The sequence below is a fragment of the Spodoptera frugiperda genome, chromosome 22, assembly GCF_023101765.2.
Source record: "Spodoptera frugiperda isolate SF20-4 chromosome 22, AGI-APGP_CSIRO_Sfru_2.0, whole genome shotgun sequence".
In the NCBI taxonomy this organism is placed as follows: domain Eukaryota; kingdom Metazoa; phylum Arthropoda; class Insecta; order Lepidoptera; family Noctuidae; genus Spodoptera; species Spodoptera frugiperda.
Genome location: NC_064233.1, coordinates 409,219 through 431,228, shown reverse-complemented (window position 1 = coordinate 431,228; position 22,010 = coordinate 409,219). Strand labels below are relative to the sequence as shown.

The 22,010-nt window shown below is 35.5% G+C and overlaps 2 protein-coding genes across 51 annotated transcripts in view; one reads left to right on the top strand and one right to left on the bottom strand.

The window, feature by feature from the left end:
* The first annotated feature begins 316 nt into the window (after positions 1-316).
* Positions 317-19,921, top strand: LOC118280092 (multiple epidermal growth factor-like domains protein 6). Of its 50 annotated transcripts, none has more exons than XM_050702723.1 (10): positions 317-469; positions 2,481-2,710; positions 3,358-3,925; positions 4,604-4,788; positions 6,812-7,081; positions 14,639-14,959; positions 16,749-17,075; positions 18,398-18,500; positions 18,825-18,878; positions 18,933-19,921. In XM_050702723.1, exons 1-10 carry the CDS (start codon positions 463-465, stop codon positions 19,349-19,351), a joined length of 2,484 nt encoding a protein of 827 aa, XP_050558680.1. In that variant the 5' UTR covers positions 317-462; the 3' UTR covers positions 19,352-19,921. The 50 variants fall into 50 exon arrangements, with proteins under 50 accessions (XP_050558680.1, XP_050558686.1, XP_050558681.1 ...); XM_050702729.1 differs by lacking the exon at positions 18,825-18,878 and adding an exon at positions 18,771-18,824 and having other exon boundaries at positions 18,981-19,921; XM_050702724.1 differs by lacking the exon at positions 18,825-18,878 and adding an exon at positions 18,771-18,824.
* The window catches only part of LOC118280096 (cysteine dioxygenase), a 17,670-nt gene continuing 15,405 nt past the window's right edge, over positions 19,746-22,010 (bottom strand). The window contains 1 exon segment of the mRNA XM_050702787.1: positions 19,746-21,703. Within this exon segment, the coding sequence (XP_050558744.1) occupies positions 21,668-21,703 (36 nt within the window). The 3' untranslated portion in view covers positions 19,746-21,667.

Genomic DNA, 22,010 nt, shown 5'->3' with positions numbered 1-22,010 from the left:
TAGTTAGCTTAGGTATACTCTATAAGATTCCGACACTCCCTCTCACCCAAAGCGGGAGGAGTCATTGGATGATTTTCCGCCCACAAAAATGAAACCGACTAATGAAAAAACAGAACCAATAAAAACATAACCATTCGTCATCGTTACATCGACTAGTATTTAAAAAAAACAAGCAACCGGACTACCCCAATCGATTATCGCAAAAAAATCAAGATTTGCAATCTAAACTAAATCGTATCGCCGATTTTAAACAACGATTACGGAACCCAAATATAGATACCGATATGTTTACAACTCAATATCGATAAAATAATCGCTACCTTTTAAAAGATAATCGGAATTATCGGAGATAAAATTAATTTTTTCGGGTATATATTATATTTGTTTTAGAACAATTATTGCATATCCAAAGTGGTCTTTAGACTGTGTGTGCAAATTAAATAGTTATACATCTAAGTGGGAATGTTTAGTAAGTCTGTTTTTTATTATTTTTAATATTTTGGAATTAAATTTTACGGTTGAAAAGTTTGAGGTTGATTTCGGAAGTGATTCATTAGGTTGTAATAAGAATTAATTACATTAATCGGTTGTTTAATAATCGGAAGTGTGATTAAAATTTTATTAAATCGGTTAAAATTATATTTACTGATTAAAATGTTCAAAAATATATTTACACTCTAAATTTTTGTAACATTTTGATGTTTTTTTATTTTAATTGTAATTTTATAAAGTAACTTTTCGTATAAAACGAATTTGAAAGTTAAATCAATTACTGTACCTAATAATAAACTTTTCAATCACCGAATAATAAACTTTTGACATAAGAACTCAAATATCAATATCTCTTACATCAAAATAACTAACCTTTCGAACATAACAAAACACATAGTTTAACTTTTTTAAACAATACATTAAAGAATGTGATTTATGAAGATGTTTTTTAACATTCATTTTTGGAGTACATTCCTAAATCTATTGAATGAATTCTCAAAGAATTTTGAAAGAAAAAGCTTGCTTACCAAAATCTTTGTTCCAAATAAAATTTCCTACTACAGTTCTCACAGGGCTTAAATATATTTTTACGAATTAATCAATAGTTTAAATTACAAATAAATCAAAATACCACCAAAAGTGTATTAAAATTACTAATAAAAATTCACCTTTGAATATCCTTTGTGGAAAATATAGGTAGATTTTATGCTGTAGTTAATCATTAGATTATTATTTTCACGTACTTCTTTTAATCCGTGATAACAAGAAGTTTATGTCGCGTAGGTATAGCTACTAGGAATAAAAGACAAGTGATAAATCTAGACTAATAAATAAAATTAGAGTGTCTATTTGTTATATTGAAATAACCAATTTTTACTATATGTATATGAAAAAATTTTAGAATTTTGGTCTGTCTATTTGTCCTGGCTAATCTCTGAAATGGCTATACCGATTTTAACAAAACTTTTATTAGCAGATGGCTGATGTACTAAGGAGTAACTTAGGCTATTTTAATTTGTCACAAAGTCCGTAATTCAAGCGAGAGCAGCCACGGGCATCAGCTAATAATTAAGTCAACTAGGCTGAGATCCTTTACATTATATGTAAAACAGACCCTTTATCCGGAGCTGCGGACTACCTAGCGGGTTTACCGGGGCTCCGGCTAGACAAGCAAGAGTAGGAACGGGGTGGTTTTTAGTCAGTAAGAGTCTGACACTCCCTCTCGCCTCGCCCAATGGAAAAAGTGATTGGATGATTTTTCCACAGAATAAAAAAAAGTATTGCAAAACTGGACGGAATTTCATGTTAAGCTCAGCTTACCTCTAATTACCTACCTAAATATCTTAATGCATCATTGTTATTATAGGAAAAATTTGAAAAAATAATTAGATTACACACTAATACTGATTAAAAAATAATCGATAGTAGGTATGACTGTATTAAAAAAAAATACGTCACACGTTATTAATTCTCTTAAGCTTAGCTTAATGCGTAATAGATAGTAAAGGTGATTAATTTTGAAAATAAAAGAGTGCCGGATGCAGGATAATCCAAATCGCAACGTAATCTTTGGACTTGACATTACAAAAGGATTAATTTTTATTTATTTTGCACTTGAAACTACAAAAGTCAAAGTCAAAACACTTATTTCAATTAATCCTTAGGCACTTTTGCGTCCGTCAGTCTGCCTATCAGTGAAGATAGGTGCTCGTTCCAAAGTGTAGCTTCGAATGGAGAAGAACGAGCAAGAAACTGCATCGTTACTCTTTCAAAAAAATAAAATAGCGGTTGTTTCAAACATATTGCTCACTTATGTACACTTACAATACATACATACTTTAAAATAATGCTTCTATACTTGATAGACCGCTCTCTGATAAACTTGAAGGGTAGGTTTCGAACCCTCATGCATGAGAATCGAGCGCCTTAAGCCTCCGAGCTACCACGAACACACAACCAAATTCTAACCATTATTTTTCTTTTAACAGAAAGCTTACTGATCTTGGCGGCCTTAGGGCTTGCCTTAGCCCGGCCCAACGAAGAGTCTGGTCCAGTGAGCAGACACTTAGAACCTCACGCAGACTGCCCTCCATCAGAGTACCACTACCTCCTCCCTCACGAATATGACTGCACCAAGTTCTACTACTGCGAATATGGACTAAAGTGGATCGAGCCAAGGAGTTGTGCTCCGGGAACGGAATTCAATGCTCAAATTCAGGTGAGATTTTTACATACGTACTGGATGCCCATAATTCCCATTATCTATTTCCCAATCATCATCATCATCATCATTAGCCAGAAGATGTCTTTTTTTTTGGTGACGGGGGGAAACCTTCAAAAGGCGCCTAGCTTTTTGGGGATAAAAGACTAGGGAGTGGGATTTTTACCTCACTAAAACCACCCCGGTGGCCACCCTCAACACCTGTAAGGGGCACCGGGTCCTCTCAATAGACCTGCTCCGGAGCCCCACAGCCAGAAGATGTCTACTATTAAACTAGCATCCAATCGCTGCCCACGACCCAGACAAAGTCATCGATCTTCCCAGCGAAACGCCTAATAGCAATCACCAATTTAAATTCCAATCATTGAGCGAGTGAGGTTTCAGGAGGCTCAATTGCCCTCCGCCTTCCTAATCTTCCCAATCCCCGATTCCCCAATAACTTAAATTTCTAACCCCAAAAGGTCGGCAACGCACTTGTAACGCCACAAGTGTTTCAAGTGTCCATGGGCGGCGATTGCTTACCATCAGGTGATCCGCCTGCTCGTTTACCAGCTTATTCCATAAAATAAAATTCGATACCCAATTTCTCTCTCTCTCGCAAATCCAAATAAATTATAATTAATCATCCATTTAATTCCATACAGGTTTGTGTACACCCATCACAATCTGGATGCCATCTACCGGGCCCTGGACCATGGCCTTCAACTAGTTCCACTGAATCGCCTTCAACTACAACTGCTGGCACTACCACTACAACAGCTGGTACTACCACTACAACTGCTGGTACTACCACTACAACTGCTGGTACTACCACTACAACTGCTGGTACTACCACTACAACTGCTGGTACTACCACTACAACTGCTGGTACTACCACTACAACAGCTGGTACTACCACTACCACTGCTGGCACTACCACTACAACTGCTGGTACTACCACTACAACTGCTGGTACTACCACTACAACAGCTGGTACTACCACTACAACAGCTGGTACTACCACTACAACAGCTGGTACTACCACTACAACAGCTGGTACTACCACTACAACTGCTGGTACTACCACTACAACTGCTGGTACTACCACTACAACTGCTGAACCTACCACTACAACTGCTGGCACAACCACAACTACTTCAATACCACCATGTGATACGTCTCCGTCTCCTTCATCAACAACAACACAGCCACCTTCAACAACAACAACTGCAGGTAAATACATTTTTAATTAATTTAACACTTACAACAATTTAAGTGTGGGAGAGCCATGCTTCCGCACGAATGGGCCGGCTCGACCGGAGTGATACCACGGTCTCACCGAAAACCGACGTGAAACAACGCTTGCGTTGTGTTTCGTTGTGTGAGTGAGGTTACCAGAGGCCCAATTCCCCCTTTCCCAATCCCCGATTCCTCAACAACCCTTAAATTCCTAACCCCCCAAAAGGCCGGCAACGCACTTGTAATGCTTCTGGTGTTTCAAGAGTCCATGGGCGGCGGCAATTGCTTACCATCAGGTGATACGTCTGCTCGTTCTCTTCCTACCCCTTCGAGGATAAAAATGCGTAACATTGCACATTGGCATTTTTTCTTTTTTTTTTTAATAAAAACGTTGCCCCACATTAGGATTTTCTCCTGTGTCGTGGGTGCGTTTACTAACATACAATTTCACATGCACATGACACCCAGACCCGAAACAACAATTTGTGGATAACACAAAGAGTTGCTCCGTGCGGGAATCGAACCCGCTACACATTGCACGGCAGCCAGTTGCCCAGTCCCCGCGCCAACCGTGCAGTCAATTGTGATTAGTTTTAAGAGTAATCCTACAGATGCACCGTCTGCTCTTTTGCGAGACCAAAAATGCTCATAACCTGATATTTTTGTCCATAGCTCCATCCAGCACCGTTAGGCCGTTACCTGACTGTGATTTCCTGGACAATGGCTGCCCAGCTGACTTCGACGTCCACTGGCTCCTCCCTCATGAGGACTACTGCAACAAATTCTACTACTGCGACAAAGGAGAACTTGTTGAGAGGATCTGCGCTCCTGGTACCGTTTTCAGCCCCATCGAAGGCGTAAGTACTTCATTGTTAACTATATTTACTTGTTTCATCATCATCATCATTTATATTTTGATTCGTTGATGGGGTAATGTAATATTTAAGGTTTTCGTATCGGAAACCCTATCGTGGCCTTCACATCATCTTTTCAACAGCCTATAAGGTGTCCACTATTGAGCCAAAGGCCACCTCTCACACGGAAAAGGTTTGAGCATGGATTTCGTTACCTTCAAGAGTTGAAAAGCAAAAGGTCCTATAGATATAAAATTATAAAACAAACTAGCGACCCGCCTCAGCTTCGCATGGATGCAACGGTATCTGGTTCGGTTCGTGATATATCATGCATGTATTATACATATAAACCTTCCTCTTAAACCACTCTATCTATTAAAAAAACCGCATCAAAATCAGTTGCGTAGTTTTAAAGATTTAAGCATACAAAGGGACATAGGGACAGAGAAAGCGACTTTGTTTTATACTATGTAGTGATTGCACAATTATGATTAAACAACAAAAGCAAATTAATATAATCAGCTGATTCAATAGGTATGACGTACAAAAAACAAAGAAATCATAGGAATTTTTGATAAGTAGTTTAAAGCAATATTATCAGCAACTACTAATGCGGAAAATAGATTACTCATAGTGTAAAATTAGTTGGTAAACTTAAATTAAATATTTGATAAATTAATACAAACGGTGAAAGAAAACATCGTAAGGAAGCCTGGGCTTATAATTTCTAATTATAAGTATGAAATCTTCAACCCGTATTGAGCAAGCGTGGTGATTAATGCTTAAACCTTCTCCGTGTGAGAAGAGGCCTTTGGTCAGCAGTGGCCACTCATAGGCTGATGATGACGATAGCTTATTTCATAAAATTGGTTCAAAAACAAATTTGAAAATATGCTGTACCTACCATTGTACTGAGAGTGTAAGATAGGCTACTTTTTTTATTCTGAAACTAGATTCTTCCATACATTCTTGAGGTATCGGGAATTAAGAAGATTTGGAAGGGTACAAGCGTTGTTTCACGTCGGTTTTCTATGAGGCCGTGGTATCACTCCAGTCGAACCGACCCATTCGTGCCGAAGCATGGCTCTCCCACTCTTAAATAGCTACCTACAATAGTTTTCGCGAATGCGTAATTCCGGTGTAATGAAACAACACGTTCATAGCTTATCAATGTAAAATAATCAGCTAGAAGTTTATTAATGGATTTAGATTAAAATTCAAGGTATCGTGTACTTCTGATTAGAATAGGGAAAGACCTAGACCAAGACCAAATTCTAGCAAATGATAATACTATAATGACAGCCAATGTTCTAGAAGTCATAAAAGAATTAGAAATGATAGTAACTTTTACCTTCAATCGTATTGAAGGTTTCATTGATAATGATGTTGCAGATTGCGTCACTGTTGTTAATTCTACACGTTGTTTGTTTGAACGCGTTTATCTCCGGAACTACTGGTCCGATTTGGATAATCCTTTTTGTGTTGGATAGTCCATTTATCAAGGAAGGCTATAAGTTATAAAACATCACGCTGTGATTGATAGGAAGGGAGTAGAGCGGGTTGAAAACATTCAGCCTACATAAAATCTGTATCTAACTTAAGAAATCAAATCCCATTTCTAATAATAACTAGATACTCCCTTGCAGTTTCACCCGCTCTACTCCTTTCCTATTAATCACACCGTGATGTTTTATAGACTAAAAACTTCCTCGATTAGTGGAATATCCAACACAAAAATAATGATTCAAATCGGACCAGTATTTCCGGAGATAGACGCGTTCAAACAAACAACGTGTAGAATTAACAACAGTGACGCAATCTGCAATATCATTATCTATGAAACCTTAAATACTATTGAAGGTAAAAGTTACTATCATTTCTAATTATTCTTATATGACTTCTAGAACATTGGCCGTGCTACAGCTCCTGAGATTTGAAATATTTTCTAATCATCTTTTTCTTTATTCACCAACCCGATATTTCCATCACCTGAAACACAAGTTTCATCACTATCCAAATTTTTCAGGTCTGCGTGTGGCCATGGGCTTATGACTGCGGTAACAAAGGCATCGCCGACCCGCCAACCACAGAGGCTCCCATCGACGGTGGTGACAAGCCCTGCAACGGTACTGACAATGATATTGGAGACGTTCTTGAGAATGGATGCCCAGCTAACTTCGATGTTCACCATCTACTGCCCCATGAGACCGATTGTGACAAGTTTTACTACTGTGTTCATGGAGAGAAAGTCGTGAGCCCTTGCGCTCCCGGCACCCACTTCAACTACGAAATCCAGGTTAGTTTTTCCCTCAAAAATATTTTGAGAACCAAACCTGCTAGGAAGTATATGACTGTCTATATCTGCGTCACGTGTTAAGCCATTATCGCTGTTATATGTTTATTTATTAAAGTTCTTTTTCGTTTGTCTTGGATTCATAGTTTTGTCTTCTTTTTTTAATTTTGTTTTGTTCTTAATTTTTTCTTTTGTTTCGTCTTTTATTAAATTTGGATTTAATTTGTTAAGAATCTCGTTAAAATTATTTTAAGCATTATTTACTGACTGTCTCGTTGGTCGAGTGGTCGCAAGTGCGATTGCCGGGCAAAGGGTCTCGGGTTCAATTCCCGAGTCAGGCATAGAATGGGTCTTTTTCGGATTTTCGAAAATTTCTCAGTAGTAGCACGGAGTCAGAAATTGTGCCCAGTATATGGCAATAGACTCACCCACTATTACATGGGCCTAAATAACACAAAATTTTGAAAATTATGTTTACATTGTATAGTGGCATTACGTGCCATAATGTGCACCTTTGCCCCCTTTACCCCTTCAGGGATAAACGGTGTGACGATATTTCCTTTTATAATCTCTTAAATGCACTCATATACGTAAATTCAGTAGGATTATGTTATTATAATATCGATAAGATAGCTTTGTTTGTGGTTTGACCAGTGTTCATCACGTTTATACATATGATGTCATTTTATACAATAATGGGCGAAAGTTAATGGTCCCTACCTTTAGTAAAATCGAGATCGAACTGAGACCGCGTTCGGTGCTCTGATTGGTTGGTTCATCGCAGCCTGCCAATCATGGCGCCGAACGCGGTCTTGTTCGGTTTTCGTTTAACGTAAAACAAACTCGTACTAAGGGTACTGATTGGTCGGGTCGAATTAACCAACAAATCAGGGCTCTGATCGCGCAATATTTTCAATTACTTTAAACGTAAAGCAAACTCATACTAAGGTTATGATAATGTCTTATTTAATAATGAAAGTCCAAGTTCTCACAAAAAGGTATAGTTTCCTCAGTAAACAATAAATAATTTCGACTTTTCAATACAATAAAATATTAAAAAAATAATCACTGCCTGCATTATGCATTATGTGCCATAATATGCACCACTGCCTACCCCTTCGGGGAATAAAAGGCGTGACGTTATAAAAAAAATAAAAAATCACGGTTTCATTCATAGATTTTATGATCTACTTAATATTTCTAGCTAATTTTCTAAAAATAAGTCTGCTATTTGACGTAAAAATCTGATGACGCCATAATAGAGTATTTCATACAAAGTTCATAGAAAATATCGTTTTTGACGTTTCGAAAAAAGTATTGAATTTGACTAGTAGGAAACTATCCTATTATGAGGATTTCGGGAAATTTTCTAATATCTATTTAATCGGCTTACATCAAACCTTGATGTATTTAAACACAAAGGTTTTTTTACCGAATTTTTCTTTTGTTACCGACTTAAAATGATAACTAGGATTAATTATATTTTTAATATAAGTACTATCTATTAGAATACCTTAATAATGAATCATCATTTCATATTTGTCTATGATAGTCGTGGAAATACACACTAAATGACAAAGTCTAAACTTTATAGATAACAAGGTTCATATTATTGTAAACGAGCAAACGTATTACCTGATGGTAAGCAATCGCCGCCACCCATGGACATTTGAAACACCAGAGGCGTTACAAGTGCGTTAGACTTTTGGGGGTTAAGAATTTAAGGGTTATTGGGGAATCGGGGATTGGGAAGATTGGGAATGGTGATTGGGCCTCCGGTAACCTCACTCACACAACGCAAGCGTTGTTTCACGTCAGTAAAAGAATCTAGTAGCCATATACATATAAAATAATAAAAAAACTAGTTATACAATAAAACAATTTTATTATTATAACCAATAAAACGTTAGCAAAAAAAACAATCAAATTTTAATAATCTACTGATAAAACGAATCAATAGATTAATTTAGTCAAACCATATTGTTAGGCTAAGATTTAGAATGATAATTGGACTTATCATTATAATTCTAATAATTTATTCTGACGTAATGAATACTGCTGAAACGATTAATTACGATTATTTGATTATTTTCTAAGTGAAATACTTAAAATAAGTATGATGAAATATGTTTGGAGATTAGTTCGATTTATCGACTAGGAAATGATGATAGCATTCGATTCCCAGCTAAGTCATAATCTTTTTTTAATAAAGGACTATCGTGAGACATACTAAATTATCTAAAAATCACGTTTTACTCACGTACATTAATTTAAACGGCTGCGCACGCTCCTCAAATAAAAAAAAAAAACATTGCCCCACACAAGGACTTTCTCCTGTGTCGTGGGTGCGTTTACAAACATACAAGTTCACATACACATGACACCCGGACCCGAAACAACAATTTGTGGATCACACAAAGAGTTGCTTCGTGCGGGAATCGAACCCGCTACACATTGCACGGCAGCCAGTTGCCCAGCCACCGCGCCAACCGTGCAGTTAGTAATAATAAAGAGTCCCTCTGTGACTCGAAACTAGTAGAGCTTTTCTCCAATAATGTAGTTGAGTAAACCGTCATTTTTAGTTCATTAAATGACAATTTTTATTGTGGTTTGTAACGTCTCGCGATCCCAACCCGCTCTGCTCTCATTCTATTAATCGTAGAGAGATAGTTATACCTTACTAGTAAACCAGGCGAACTCCGTTTCGCCACCAATAATTTTCCCTGTTTTCTGGCTTTTTTCTTAAATTTTTCCTGCGTTTTTTTTGCTATAAACCTCATGGAGCCCGAGACCTTTCCAACGAATGCAAAACCGTGGAAATCGGTTCGTGCATTCTGGAGTTATAGCGTCAGGAAGGAAAACCCGACTTATTTTTATATAATAGAATAACCTTCCTCAATAAATAGGCTATCCAACACAATAGGAATTATCCAATTCGGATCCCTAGTCTCGGAGATTAGTTTTCTTAAACAAATCCTTCAGCTTTCCATATATAAAAAGAAGTATATAAGGTTTGTTTTTGGTACAAAATTGCAATACTACATAGATAAGGTATGCAACTACCTAATTTGATGCAATTAAGATATTGAAAATTGCATTTTTCATTGAGATAAACCAAACAAAGTGTGTCAAGGAATAGATTTTACGATATTTTTGAAAAAAAGCCCCCTTTAGTATGTCATTACTATTTATTATATAGCACATAATAATGATGTATAATAATATACTTATTATCAGAATATATAAAGATAAGAACAACGTTGAAACTGATTCATTAAAAGACTATTTAAAAATATATTATGTGTGACTATTTTAAGAAAAAACTATTTAATTATTAAAATTATTTGAACTTAATAACTAGCGGTCCCATGCTACTACTAAATAGTCCGCCTCTGTATGATTGAACATCAAGTGTAAAATAAATAAATAAATAGTATATTTTATACTATCGGAAACAAATAAAAACATAACGATGACGAAAAAATATTTACAAATTCAAAATTAAAAACCTATAACAAGAAACAGAATACGGAAATGACTAATAATACAATTTTCTAATATCTATTTAATCGGCTTACATCAAATCTTGACGTATTTAAACACAAAGGTTTTTTACCGAAATCTTTTGTTACCGACTTATAATGGGTAAACAATATCCGATATACAGCAATAGGCTCGTTCATAATTATAGGACATTACGCCTACTTCATACAAGTAATCACGTTTTTTGCCTTTAATCTAAAAATCTATATTATGAATCATAATAATATCTTTAAAACGATAACAATATTTGTTTCCAAATTACACAATAATGCGTAATTAATAATATCATTGGATATGATAGAATCAACGTACAACGTCACGCCTTTTATCCCCGAAGGGATAGGCAGAGGTGCACATTACGGCACGTAATGTCGCTATACAATGTACACCTACTTTTCACCATTCGTGGTATAAGTCCCATGTAATAGAGGGTGAGCCTATTGCCATATACTGGGCACAATTCCAGACTCCCAACCTCTACTACCCAGTAATACTTTGTCCAACCCGGGAATCAAACCCGAGACCCCTTATCCGGCAGTCGCGTTTGCAATCACGCGACTAACGAGGCAGTCAATGAAATAAAATAATATTATTATACAAAATTTTTCTTTAAACCATTACCTATCTGAAATTTTTCATGACGGTTCAATTACTTGAAGTAACTACTGAAAAATGATAACATACAATAAATATTTTATTATCTGTCCTTCCTATACGGAAACCAAAAAAATATATGATTAGACAAGTCTGCTTTATAGACACTACTGAAAAACCTTAGATTTAAATCAGAATGATAAAATTAAATTAAATACATTAATTTTATTTTACCAACTTGTAAATAGGGATGATGACGGGGTATAAACATTAAAAATCTATTTAGTCCGTCAGTTAGGTAATGAAAAAATATTAGACACGTATATTTTTATTTTGTCATATAAGATAACAATACTTAGATAAAACGAATCAAATTGTTTAAGATTGAGAGCAAATACGTTTTTCAACGTAAAAACGCGCCTAGAAGCTACGTCACGTGATATTTCAAATCAATACATCTTTGAAAGTATTCGTTTCCGTGGAAAAATAAAAAATACTTGTCTAATGTTTTAAAATAATCTACAAGACGGACATTAAAAAAAAAATTGTCATCTATCCTATTACGCGTTATATTTTAATTTATTCGTCATAGTTACCTAGCTAGATCGAATCAATAGTTTTAATCAATAGATAGATTTTAAACCGATAATTATAATTCATAGAATAGATGTTAATCTATTTAAAACTATTTGTTTACGTGAACTATGATAAAATAATTCTGGAAATATACTAAATTCCGCATAGCTATAGATTGGTATACAGATATTAGATAGTAGATATATATAGGTACTCGTAGGTAGTTAGATATTTATCATTCTAATAATTTTAAAGAAAATATGTACGACTAGCTTTTGCAGTCATGCCCGCATTCAAGTGGTATAAATAGTAAATATTTGCTTCTTTCTGTAGTAGTATCGTAATATAGTAAATTATCACAATAGTAAACTATCACCTAAGTCAAAATATTTATTTCAATTAATCCTTCATTAGGAACTTTTGAAACATCAAATTGAATTGTCTGTCAGTCTGTCTATTAGTGAAGCTAGGTCAAATCATGTCACCTCATATCTCCTCTCTGTAAACTAAATTTCATCAAAATCCGTTCTGAAAAAGGCCGAAAGCCTAGGCCTAAGCTGTACATAATATTTAAATTAAGACCTGTGTAAAATTAACATTACATAAACCTTAAGATGCAAAAAAATATTTTGAATTTGAGTTTTGAGTTTAGTTTTAGCATAATAGACGCACAAACATTCAAATATCTAAATAAACAAACTTTCACCCTATAATATTAGAGTAAGAAATTAATGAAATTCTTAATGAAAATTATAGAATTTAGCATTGTCCTCAGTATATGGCAATATAATTATGTATTCCCTATTAGATGGGAATGGGACTGATTGGGACTCATAACATAACTGGTAAAAAGTTCATGTCACATTTAAGTATATTATTGTGCACCTCTATCTACCCCTAAAGCGATTAAAACATAAAGTTATCTTATACTTACTATTGTAATATGGTTGAGTAAAAATAAAATTAGACAGACAGTTAAAATTGATTTTATTTAATTCCTCTAAAACAATCAAAACAAACATACATACAAACATCGGAAAAAATATTTTATAATATACTAGCGACCCACCCTATATAGCTTCGCATGGGTGCAATGGTGATATATTATGCATGTATTATACATATAAACATTCCTCTTGAATCACTCTATCTATTAAAAACTGCATCAAAATCCGTTGCGTAGTTTTAAAGATTTAAGCATACAAAGGGACATACTATGTCGTGATAAGTAATCTACTACTGGTGCTTACTGAACTCCGAAATTACATTCATCATCATCAACAGCCTATAAGTGGCCACTGCTGACCAAAAACCTCTTCTCACACGAAGAAGGTTTGAGCTTTAATCACCACGCTTGCTCAATGCGGGCTGGCCAATCACTGTCTTCTATTCAGTGGCGAACTCATACCATTCGGGGCCTGCGGCAAAGTCGTTGGATGAGCCCCTTTCCCCAATATAAAAAATTTACAATATAAGTTTAGATAACAATTTTTCAACTGGGGCCCCTACCGGCTAGGCCCGTGGCATTTTGCCGGCTTGCCACCCTATAGTTACGCCACTGCTTCTATTGTTAATTCAAACTTTAAATAATTCGAACCTCTCAATAATTGAAAGTTATCATGAGGTTCCTAGAACATTTCCTCATATTTCGAACTAAATAAATATTTTTTTATACAAACGGTAACTTCGCTCGAAAGAAAAATAAAATCATTGTTACCTAAATTCTGAGGCAAATTCAAATTTCATTCTGTCATGCAATTAAATTATATAATATAACTCAACTATAAATTTCATAAATCTAAATAGCAGCGTGAGTTCTTGAATAATACTTATTTACTCCTTATAATACTAATAATGACTGCCTCGTTGGCCGAGTGGTTGCAAGTGCGACTGCCGGGCAAGGGGTCTCGGGTTGGACTCCCGGGTTGTGCGAAGTATTGCTGGGCTGCTGTTTCGGTTTTTCGAAAATTTCTCAGTAGTAGCACGGAGTCTGAAAATGTGCCCATAGGCTCACCCCCTATTACATGGGACTCACAACATAAATTGTAATCTATACCTCTGCCTACCCCTTCGGGGATAAAAGGCGTGATGTTTGTCCCTTACAATATTAAGAAAATATTGTTAATGCCATTTTTAAGAGGGGTAAATAATGGAAGTGGCCCGGAGGTTTAAGATCGCTCGCTTGTCATGCATGAGGGTGCAAGCTCTTTACCTACCGACGGCAAAGTACAAAATATGTGACTATTTCTGAACTATATATTCTTTCTAACATTATTTAAAAAAGCTGAGCTTATAATTCCTCATTACAAATTTGAAATCGCTAACCCACATTAAGCAAGCAATCCTTCTCCTGAGAAGAGGCCTTTGGTCAGCAGTGGCCACTTATAGGTTGTTGATGTGATGTGATTAAGAGAAACTAATATCTGAATAGAAAGGGTTAGCTTAGGTTAACTTTAATTATTCTATTTAAGAAACAAAATACTATGAGCAAATATACATCCTATCTAATTAAAAATCAGTCACAATCACTTACTGTAGTTTTCTTTTTATTAGGGATATTGATAAGGATTAGGAGAAATAAATAAACACCAAGCATTTTTTATTTATTTCGAAATATCATGCATATCTACATAATAATTGTTATTAAATCTAAACCAGCCAAAACCAATTTCATTTTAATATAATTATTAACATATTTTTTGTAACAATTTATTTATAAAACAATTTTTAAATTAATCATTTGTAAACAAAATGTAACAATGTAAACAGTTTACAAATCATTAAATAATTAATTAATCATAAATTAATTTGACAAACTATTTACAATTATTTATACTCTATTTACAGGTTTGCGACTGGCCGCACAATGTGAACTGTGTACCTGGAGGTGGTGGTGGTGGACCCAACCCTGGACCCAATCCTGGACCCAACCCTGGAAGCGAGGAAGACTCCGGCAGCATTGAGATTAATGATCCAAACCCCGGCTGCAACGGTAACTGTCCAGGAGACAATGACTTCGTGCCCCTTCCCAATGGCTGCCCAGCGGACTTTGACATCCACCATCTATTGCCACATGAGAGTGATTGCAGCAAGTTCTACTACTGCGTCCATGGACAGAAAGTAGAGTCCAGCTGTGCTCCTGGTACTCATTTCAACCCTGTTCTTCAGGTAAGATCAATTATACATACGCCCGAATACTCAAACGCTACTCAATTTTAAGTTGTACTTAAATATCGTGCTATCTCTGTCATTTTATAAAGAATTGATAATGACAGAACTACATTTGAGAGCGTCTTAAAATTGAGTAGCGTTTGAGTATTCAGGCAATAGTCTATTATATAAAAATAAGTCGGGTTTTCCTTCCTGACGCTATATCTCCAGAACGCACGAACCGATTTCCACGGTTTTGCATTCTTTGGAAAGGTCTCGGGCTCCGTGAGGTTTATAGCAAAGAAAATTGAGGTAAAAAAATAAAGGAAAAGCAGGAAAACAGGGAAAGTCATTGGTGGCGAAACAGAGTTCGCCTAGTTTGTTAGTAATTAGGATAAATCAGTTCTATAATATAAAAGTACAATATAATAATATGACTCCAACTGAAACTACTTGAACGTAAAATTTTATAAAATGAAACACACTAAAAAAACCTAATGACTGCACGTTTGGCGCGGTGGCTGTCGTGCAACGTGTAGCGGGTCCGATTCCCGCCCGGAGCAACTTTTTGTTTGATCCACAAATTGTTATTTCGGGTCTGGGTGTCATGTGCATGTGAACTTGTATGTTTGTAAACGCACACACGACACAGGAGAAAAACCTAGAGTGGGGCATTGTTTTTTAAAGACAAAGATTATAATAACAAAATTATCCTTGAACACATATTAATCTAAGTTTTTAAACTGACATGGTCACTAACACTATAATTAGAACTTATGACGGGATATTTACCATGTTTTAAACATACATATTAATCTATTACATATATAAACAACAAACCCATCGCAATTAACCCCCTTTGGAGGCTTCTTCTTTTCACAATATAATATTTCACTCTAACTTAAAACAATTCAAATCTAATTTGACATGAAACTATAAAAAAACAATCGATGTATGTCACCTTATGTCCGTTGCAATGTTAAATAAAAACTAAGCGATTAAAAAATCAAACGCATTATTTAAACTAATTAGAAAATGTCAGTATCAATATTTACAATCTAAAATTTGATAACAAAAACATAGTAATCCAATATTTTTTTCTTATTAATTACTGCGATAGTATCTCTGCCTACCCATTTAGTATAGAGATTGATATCTACAATTTTCCCTTTCCTGTAAAAAACGCCGACTTATTAGTAATTGTAGCACATTCACTTTGAAATTTGCGATTAATTATTTCGATACTCATTTTATTTTCATGTTTTGCCGAAATCTTTTGATCAATTAAAATTGCATTTTATTTTAATCATGATCATCCAATCGTTCGATTATCGATTATCCAATCGCATTTTTTTTTAGTTTTATCGGAATCACGTGTGAAAATTTTTGAGAACAAAACTTAAAGTCAAGGTCAAATCATTTATTTCAATTATTCCTTAATAGGGATGATTCCTCGGTCAAAAATAAATTATTACAACTTTTCAATACAATCAAAAATAATCACACTCTCATTCATTAATGAACTACTTAATTTTCGATTTTTTCTAGCTAAATTTCTAGAAATAAGTCTGCTATTTGACGTAAAAATCTGATAACGTCATAATAGAGTATTTCATACAAAGTTCATAGAAAATATCGTTTTTGACGTTTCGAAAAAATGTATTGAATTTGACTAGTAGGAAACATGCCTATTACACACTTTTGAAACGTCACATTGAATTGTCCGTCAGTCTGTCTGTCAGTGAAGCTAGGTGCTCGTTCCAAAGTGTAGCTTCAAATGGAGTTTAATTGATATTGTTAATTCTAGGTCTGCGACTGGCCACAAAACGCTGGATGTGAACAATCCTCCAACTGCCCTGGAGGCAGCACTTGCCCAGGAGACGGTGGTGACCAACCAGGTCCAGGAGACGACGATAGTAGCAGCATTGAGATCAATGATCCAAACCCCGGCTGCAACGGTAACTGTCCAGGAGACAATGACTTCGTGCCCCTCCCCAATGGCTGCCCAGCGGACTTTGACATCCACCATCTATTGCCCCATGAGAGTGATTGCAGCAAGTTCTACTACTGCGTCCATGGAGATAAAGTAGAGTCCAGCTGTGCTCCTGGTACTCATTTCAACCCTGTTCTTCAGGTAAATAGATAAAATATAATACTATATTTTACTTTTAAGTCTTTAACTGCCAATAGAAAACTGTTGAAGGCAAATCCTCCGCTAACGTCGGTCACCGGTGACCACCACGGCGTTCAATGTGTCAACTGTCATACAACATGGAAAAATACAGTTTAGTATAGTAATAGAATAGCCTAGTCTTGAATATTTTCAGGCTTGATATTTCGAATTACAAATCGAAATTATTTGTCAAATCCATAAAGTAAACAATTTATGATCATTTACACTTACAACCCTTTAACGGGCGCAGGAATCTCAAATTTTTTTTCTAACTTAGACGGGTCTACCTTTATTAGTAGAATTTTTTTGGTCATAATTTTATTTTGCATAACAACGCATGGCAGAAACTTCATTTCGCAGAAAATCATTTGGTATACCATCATTTGTAATACATTAAAAACGCATAATTTTGTAAGTCAGAATCATCTTTAGGCATAAATTGATACGCATAATAATTGCAAGGTAGAACCATCATATTGCAGAATGTTCACTGTCAGAATCGTCTTTTGGCATAAATTTCATAGCCATAATAATTAAAAAGTAGAACAATCACATCTCAGAATGTTCACAGTTAGAATCGTCTTTTGGCATACTTTTAATATCCATAATAATTGAAAGACTCATCTATCACGCAAGCATGCAGCATGCAAGCAAGCAAACAAACATGCAGCGTGCAAGCAAGCAAGCAACATGCAAGCATGCAGCATACAAGCAAGCATGCAAACAAGCAAGCAAGCAGCATGCAAGCAAGCAAGCATGCAAGCAAGCAAGCAGCATGCAAGCAAGCATGGTTTCTGTCACGGCTCCGGCGCTGCGGGATTTTAAATTGCACTCTAGGGGTAGGGCAGACAAGACTACGTGCAGTCGGTTTTGCAGCGATTCGGTTCTGTCACTTCACTAACTTTTATTCTACCATCTTCTTAATATGCCAAGTGAAATTATGCCAAACAATCGTCGCTCTAAATATACGTTATGTGAAACAAAATTATGCAAAATTAAGCTTTGCCAAACGTAATTATGCCAAATAAAATTCTACCATCTTAAAAGTATGCCTTTTTAAATTCGGACATATAAACATTCGACAAAACAATAATTATATTAAATGATTTTTATGCCATATGTATATTCGTTTAAAGAAGATTCTGCCAAGTGTGTTATGCCAAACAAATTTCGGAGCATTAAAATTCTGCCAGATAGAGGGAACCCAACTTAGGCACTTACCAATTACAAAGAAATATACTTTTGGAACCGTACCTTAATAATTCTGTTTTTTCTAATTCTAGGTCTGTGATTGGCCACAAAACGCTGGATGCGAACAGTCTTCCACTTGCCCTGGTGGCAATACCTGCCCAGGATGCGACGGTAACGGTAACTGCCCACCAGGAGGTGATGATAACGAAAACCCCGGCTGCGATGGTAACGGTAACTGCCCACCAGGAGGCGATGATAACGAAAACCCCGGCTGCGACGGTAACGGTAACTGCCCACCAGGAGGCGATGACAATGAAAACCCCGGCTGCGATGGTAACGGTAACTGCCCACCAGGAGGCGATGATAATGAAAACCCCGGCTGCGACGGTAACGGTAACTGCCCACCAGGAGGCGATGATAACGAAAACCCCGGCTGCGATGGTAACGGTAACTGCCCACCAGGAGGCGACGATAACGAAAACCCCGGCTGCGATGGTAACGGTAACTGCCCACCAGGAGGCGACGATAACGAAAACCCCGGCTGCGATGGTAACGGTAACTGCCCACCAGGAGGCGATGATAACGAAAACCCCGGCTGCGATGGCAACGGTAACTGCCCACCAGGAGGCGATGACAATGAAAACCCCGGCTGCGACGGTAACTGCCCACCAGGAGGCGACGATAACGAAAACCCCGGCTGTGATGGTAACGGTAACTGCCCACCAGGAGGCGATGACAACGAAAACCCCGGTGGTGATCAACCAGCCGACAATAACCCATGCGAAAATGAGTGCAATGTTGCCCCTTGGGCTTCAGACGATTGCGACAAGTACTGGATCTGTGTAGGCAACCAGAAGGTCCAAGTCACCTGCTCTGATGGTCTTCACTTCAACCCTGTTACATTGACGTGTGATTTTAGCTGCAATGCAGGATGTGAGAGGAAAAATGTAGAACTCACTGAGTTCTACGATGGAGTCAAAGTCTTCCTGCCTTGGAGTAAACTAACCAGCGAAATGAAACAGCTTTTGACCATGGATGAGTTGTAAACTATTTACTATTTGTAAATAGGTTGTAAACATTAATAATGCACTCTGTAAATGAGTTGTAAACTTTACATTTATGAATATTTATTCCTTTTAAAATAGATTATTATCTTTGATTGAAATTGTCAATGTGTAAATGTAACAATTTGAATTGAATAAACAATTGAATTGTTTACACTGTTCCTGTTTAAATTCATGAATGTAGAATATTTACAAATGAATCTTTAAATCTCTCTTTAAAATTGTTTATCAATGTTGCAAGAAGAGATTTAAGTTGAATGTAAAATTTAATTTACTTATCATTTATAAATTAATAAATTTGTGATTTAAGTCAGGAATCTTTTAAAATTGTTACATTATATTTATTTGAGCAAAAGAAAGGAATGTAAATAAAAGGTTTTTTATTGCAGAAAATAATATTTTATTTTTGTAAATGTATCGTAGAAGAAATATAAATATGAAATTGTCAATTTCACTCAGTTTCTAGCGTAATTAATGTCTTAAGTTAAGTTTATCCTAGTCTAAAATTAAATAAGGCACAATTTAAATTATATTAAATTATTTTTTAATATACACTTGCTTTTCATTAGGGGTCCCTTTTACTTTGTATATAAGGTTCATTTTTGAATGACACAATGACTTTTTTCTTTTGACTTACTTTTGCTCGTTTTCACCATAACCCTAAACCACCTCTTAACTAAGAGTTACTTAGCCAAAACAAATCAATTCAAATTACTTTAATGTATCCATAATGTACAGTGAAATCATTTATTCCTAGATTAAACCATAAATAGGTACTTTTGAAATGTCAACAAATGAAGAAATAAATAATAGTCTGTCAGTCTGTCCGTCAATGAAGCTAGTTGCTCGTTCCAAAGTGTAGCTTCAAAGGAGAAGAACGAGAAATAAACTCTCTTAGTTACTCTTTTAAAATAATATTATATGTCTACAATTTCTCTGATATCTGTATGCACATAACGAACAGTCGCGCATGCAAATTCTCCACTCGTTCGTGCATTGACGATGATCAATGCTCTCTTGGCGTCCGCACCAGAGTTTGATTTGTTCGCAGCGAGATGGAAGGATGTATGTCGTGAATGTTTAAGGTTTTGTGAGAAGATGGATGGCTGATGAATTAGTTTTAAGTAATTAAAAATATTGTATTTCTTTTTTTTTCTTTGTTGTAAATTTTCAACATTTTAACTGTATAATGTATTGGCTTAAGCTGTAAAATTATGCATGTTTTTCTAAATAAATAAATAAATAATTGCAATGTAAGAACAATGCAAGGACATTGCATAGCGCTGCACCTGAACAAACAAATCTGCAGTTGTGACTTAAAGATTGGTAAAAGAGGATGCAAATCCTGGTCCCACCTTCCAATAGCTATGTGTGTTACATCATTGGATAAGTAATTTTGAGCTGAATAAAAGTTACTATGGCGCCAAGTTCCAAATCTTAGTCCGTTCAGAATTATTATTTATTAAACTAGTTGGTTTTTATTTTTGACTCTTTAATTTCTCTTTAAAATTAGTACCTCCCATTAAAGCCGTGGCAGATACTTTTAGAACACCTTATATACAAACACTCTTATTTCAATATTGTACAATAACATATTTTAAACTCTATTGCCCTAAGTAGCAAACTAAAAGGAAATAATCTTGGCACCACATTAAAAAAAATAAGTAAAGTAATCTCAAAAGTAACTTGAATAAACCACCCGATTGAGTTTAGGGTTAAACTACTTCTATATATACAGCATTGTTTTAGCTTCGGCCTGGCTTCGCCTGCATTGCCGTGTGAGAAAATAACCTATGTGTTATTTAAGAACATGATCTACCTCAGTTCCAAATTTCATTCCGATCCTTTCTACCGTTTTAATGTGATTGAAAAATCCACTCTCAGCCCTTAGGGGTCGAGAATACACTATAATTAGAGGCAGAGTGGACACATACATTGGCGGCAGAGGGACCAAAAGTGGACTAAACATTTAAAAATAACAACCATTATTTAAATAAAGAAAAAAATATTTACTTTGGACATTTGCTTCACCTATAATATAATATAAAAATAACAAACATTACGAATTTAATATTACAAATAATTATGTTACAATTTATTTATAAACGATATGTTACACTACATTAATAATAGATAGATGTTACATTTAATTAACTTAATAATAATATTAATTAGCAATTAATTTTTAAAATTATTCAACAACTTTTAGTTTTGACTTTTCTTTTTGTTTGACAAAATAATTAATAATTGACTGGAATGTTTTAGTGTTGTGACTTTTAATTAAATTAGTTGGTGACGTCACTGGCTGTCAGCTGCCTCATTTGCTTCTATGACCTGGAAATACAAAAAGAAATAAATTAAGATTTCTAAGAAGATCAATAGTGTACAGTCCAATATCAATAGTATACAGATCAATAGTGTCAGTCAGTACAAGATTAGGAGTACACGCATGGTATACATATTCGTATATTTTTTTTCTGATTATAAGTTGGTAAACGAGCATATGGATCACCTGATGGTAAGCAATTGCCGCCAAAGAACACCCGAAACATTAGAGGCGTTACAAGTGCTTTGCTGGCTTTTCGGGAGTTAGCGATTGCTTACCATCAGGTGATCCGTCAGCTCAAAAATAAATTATACA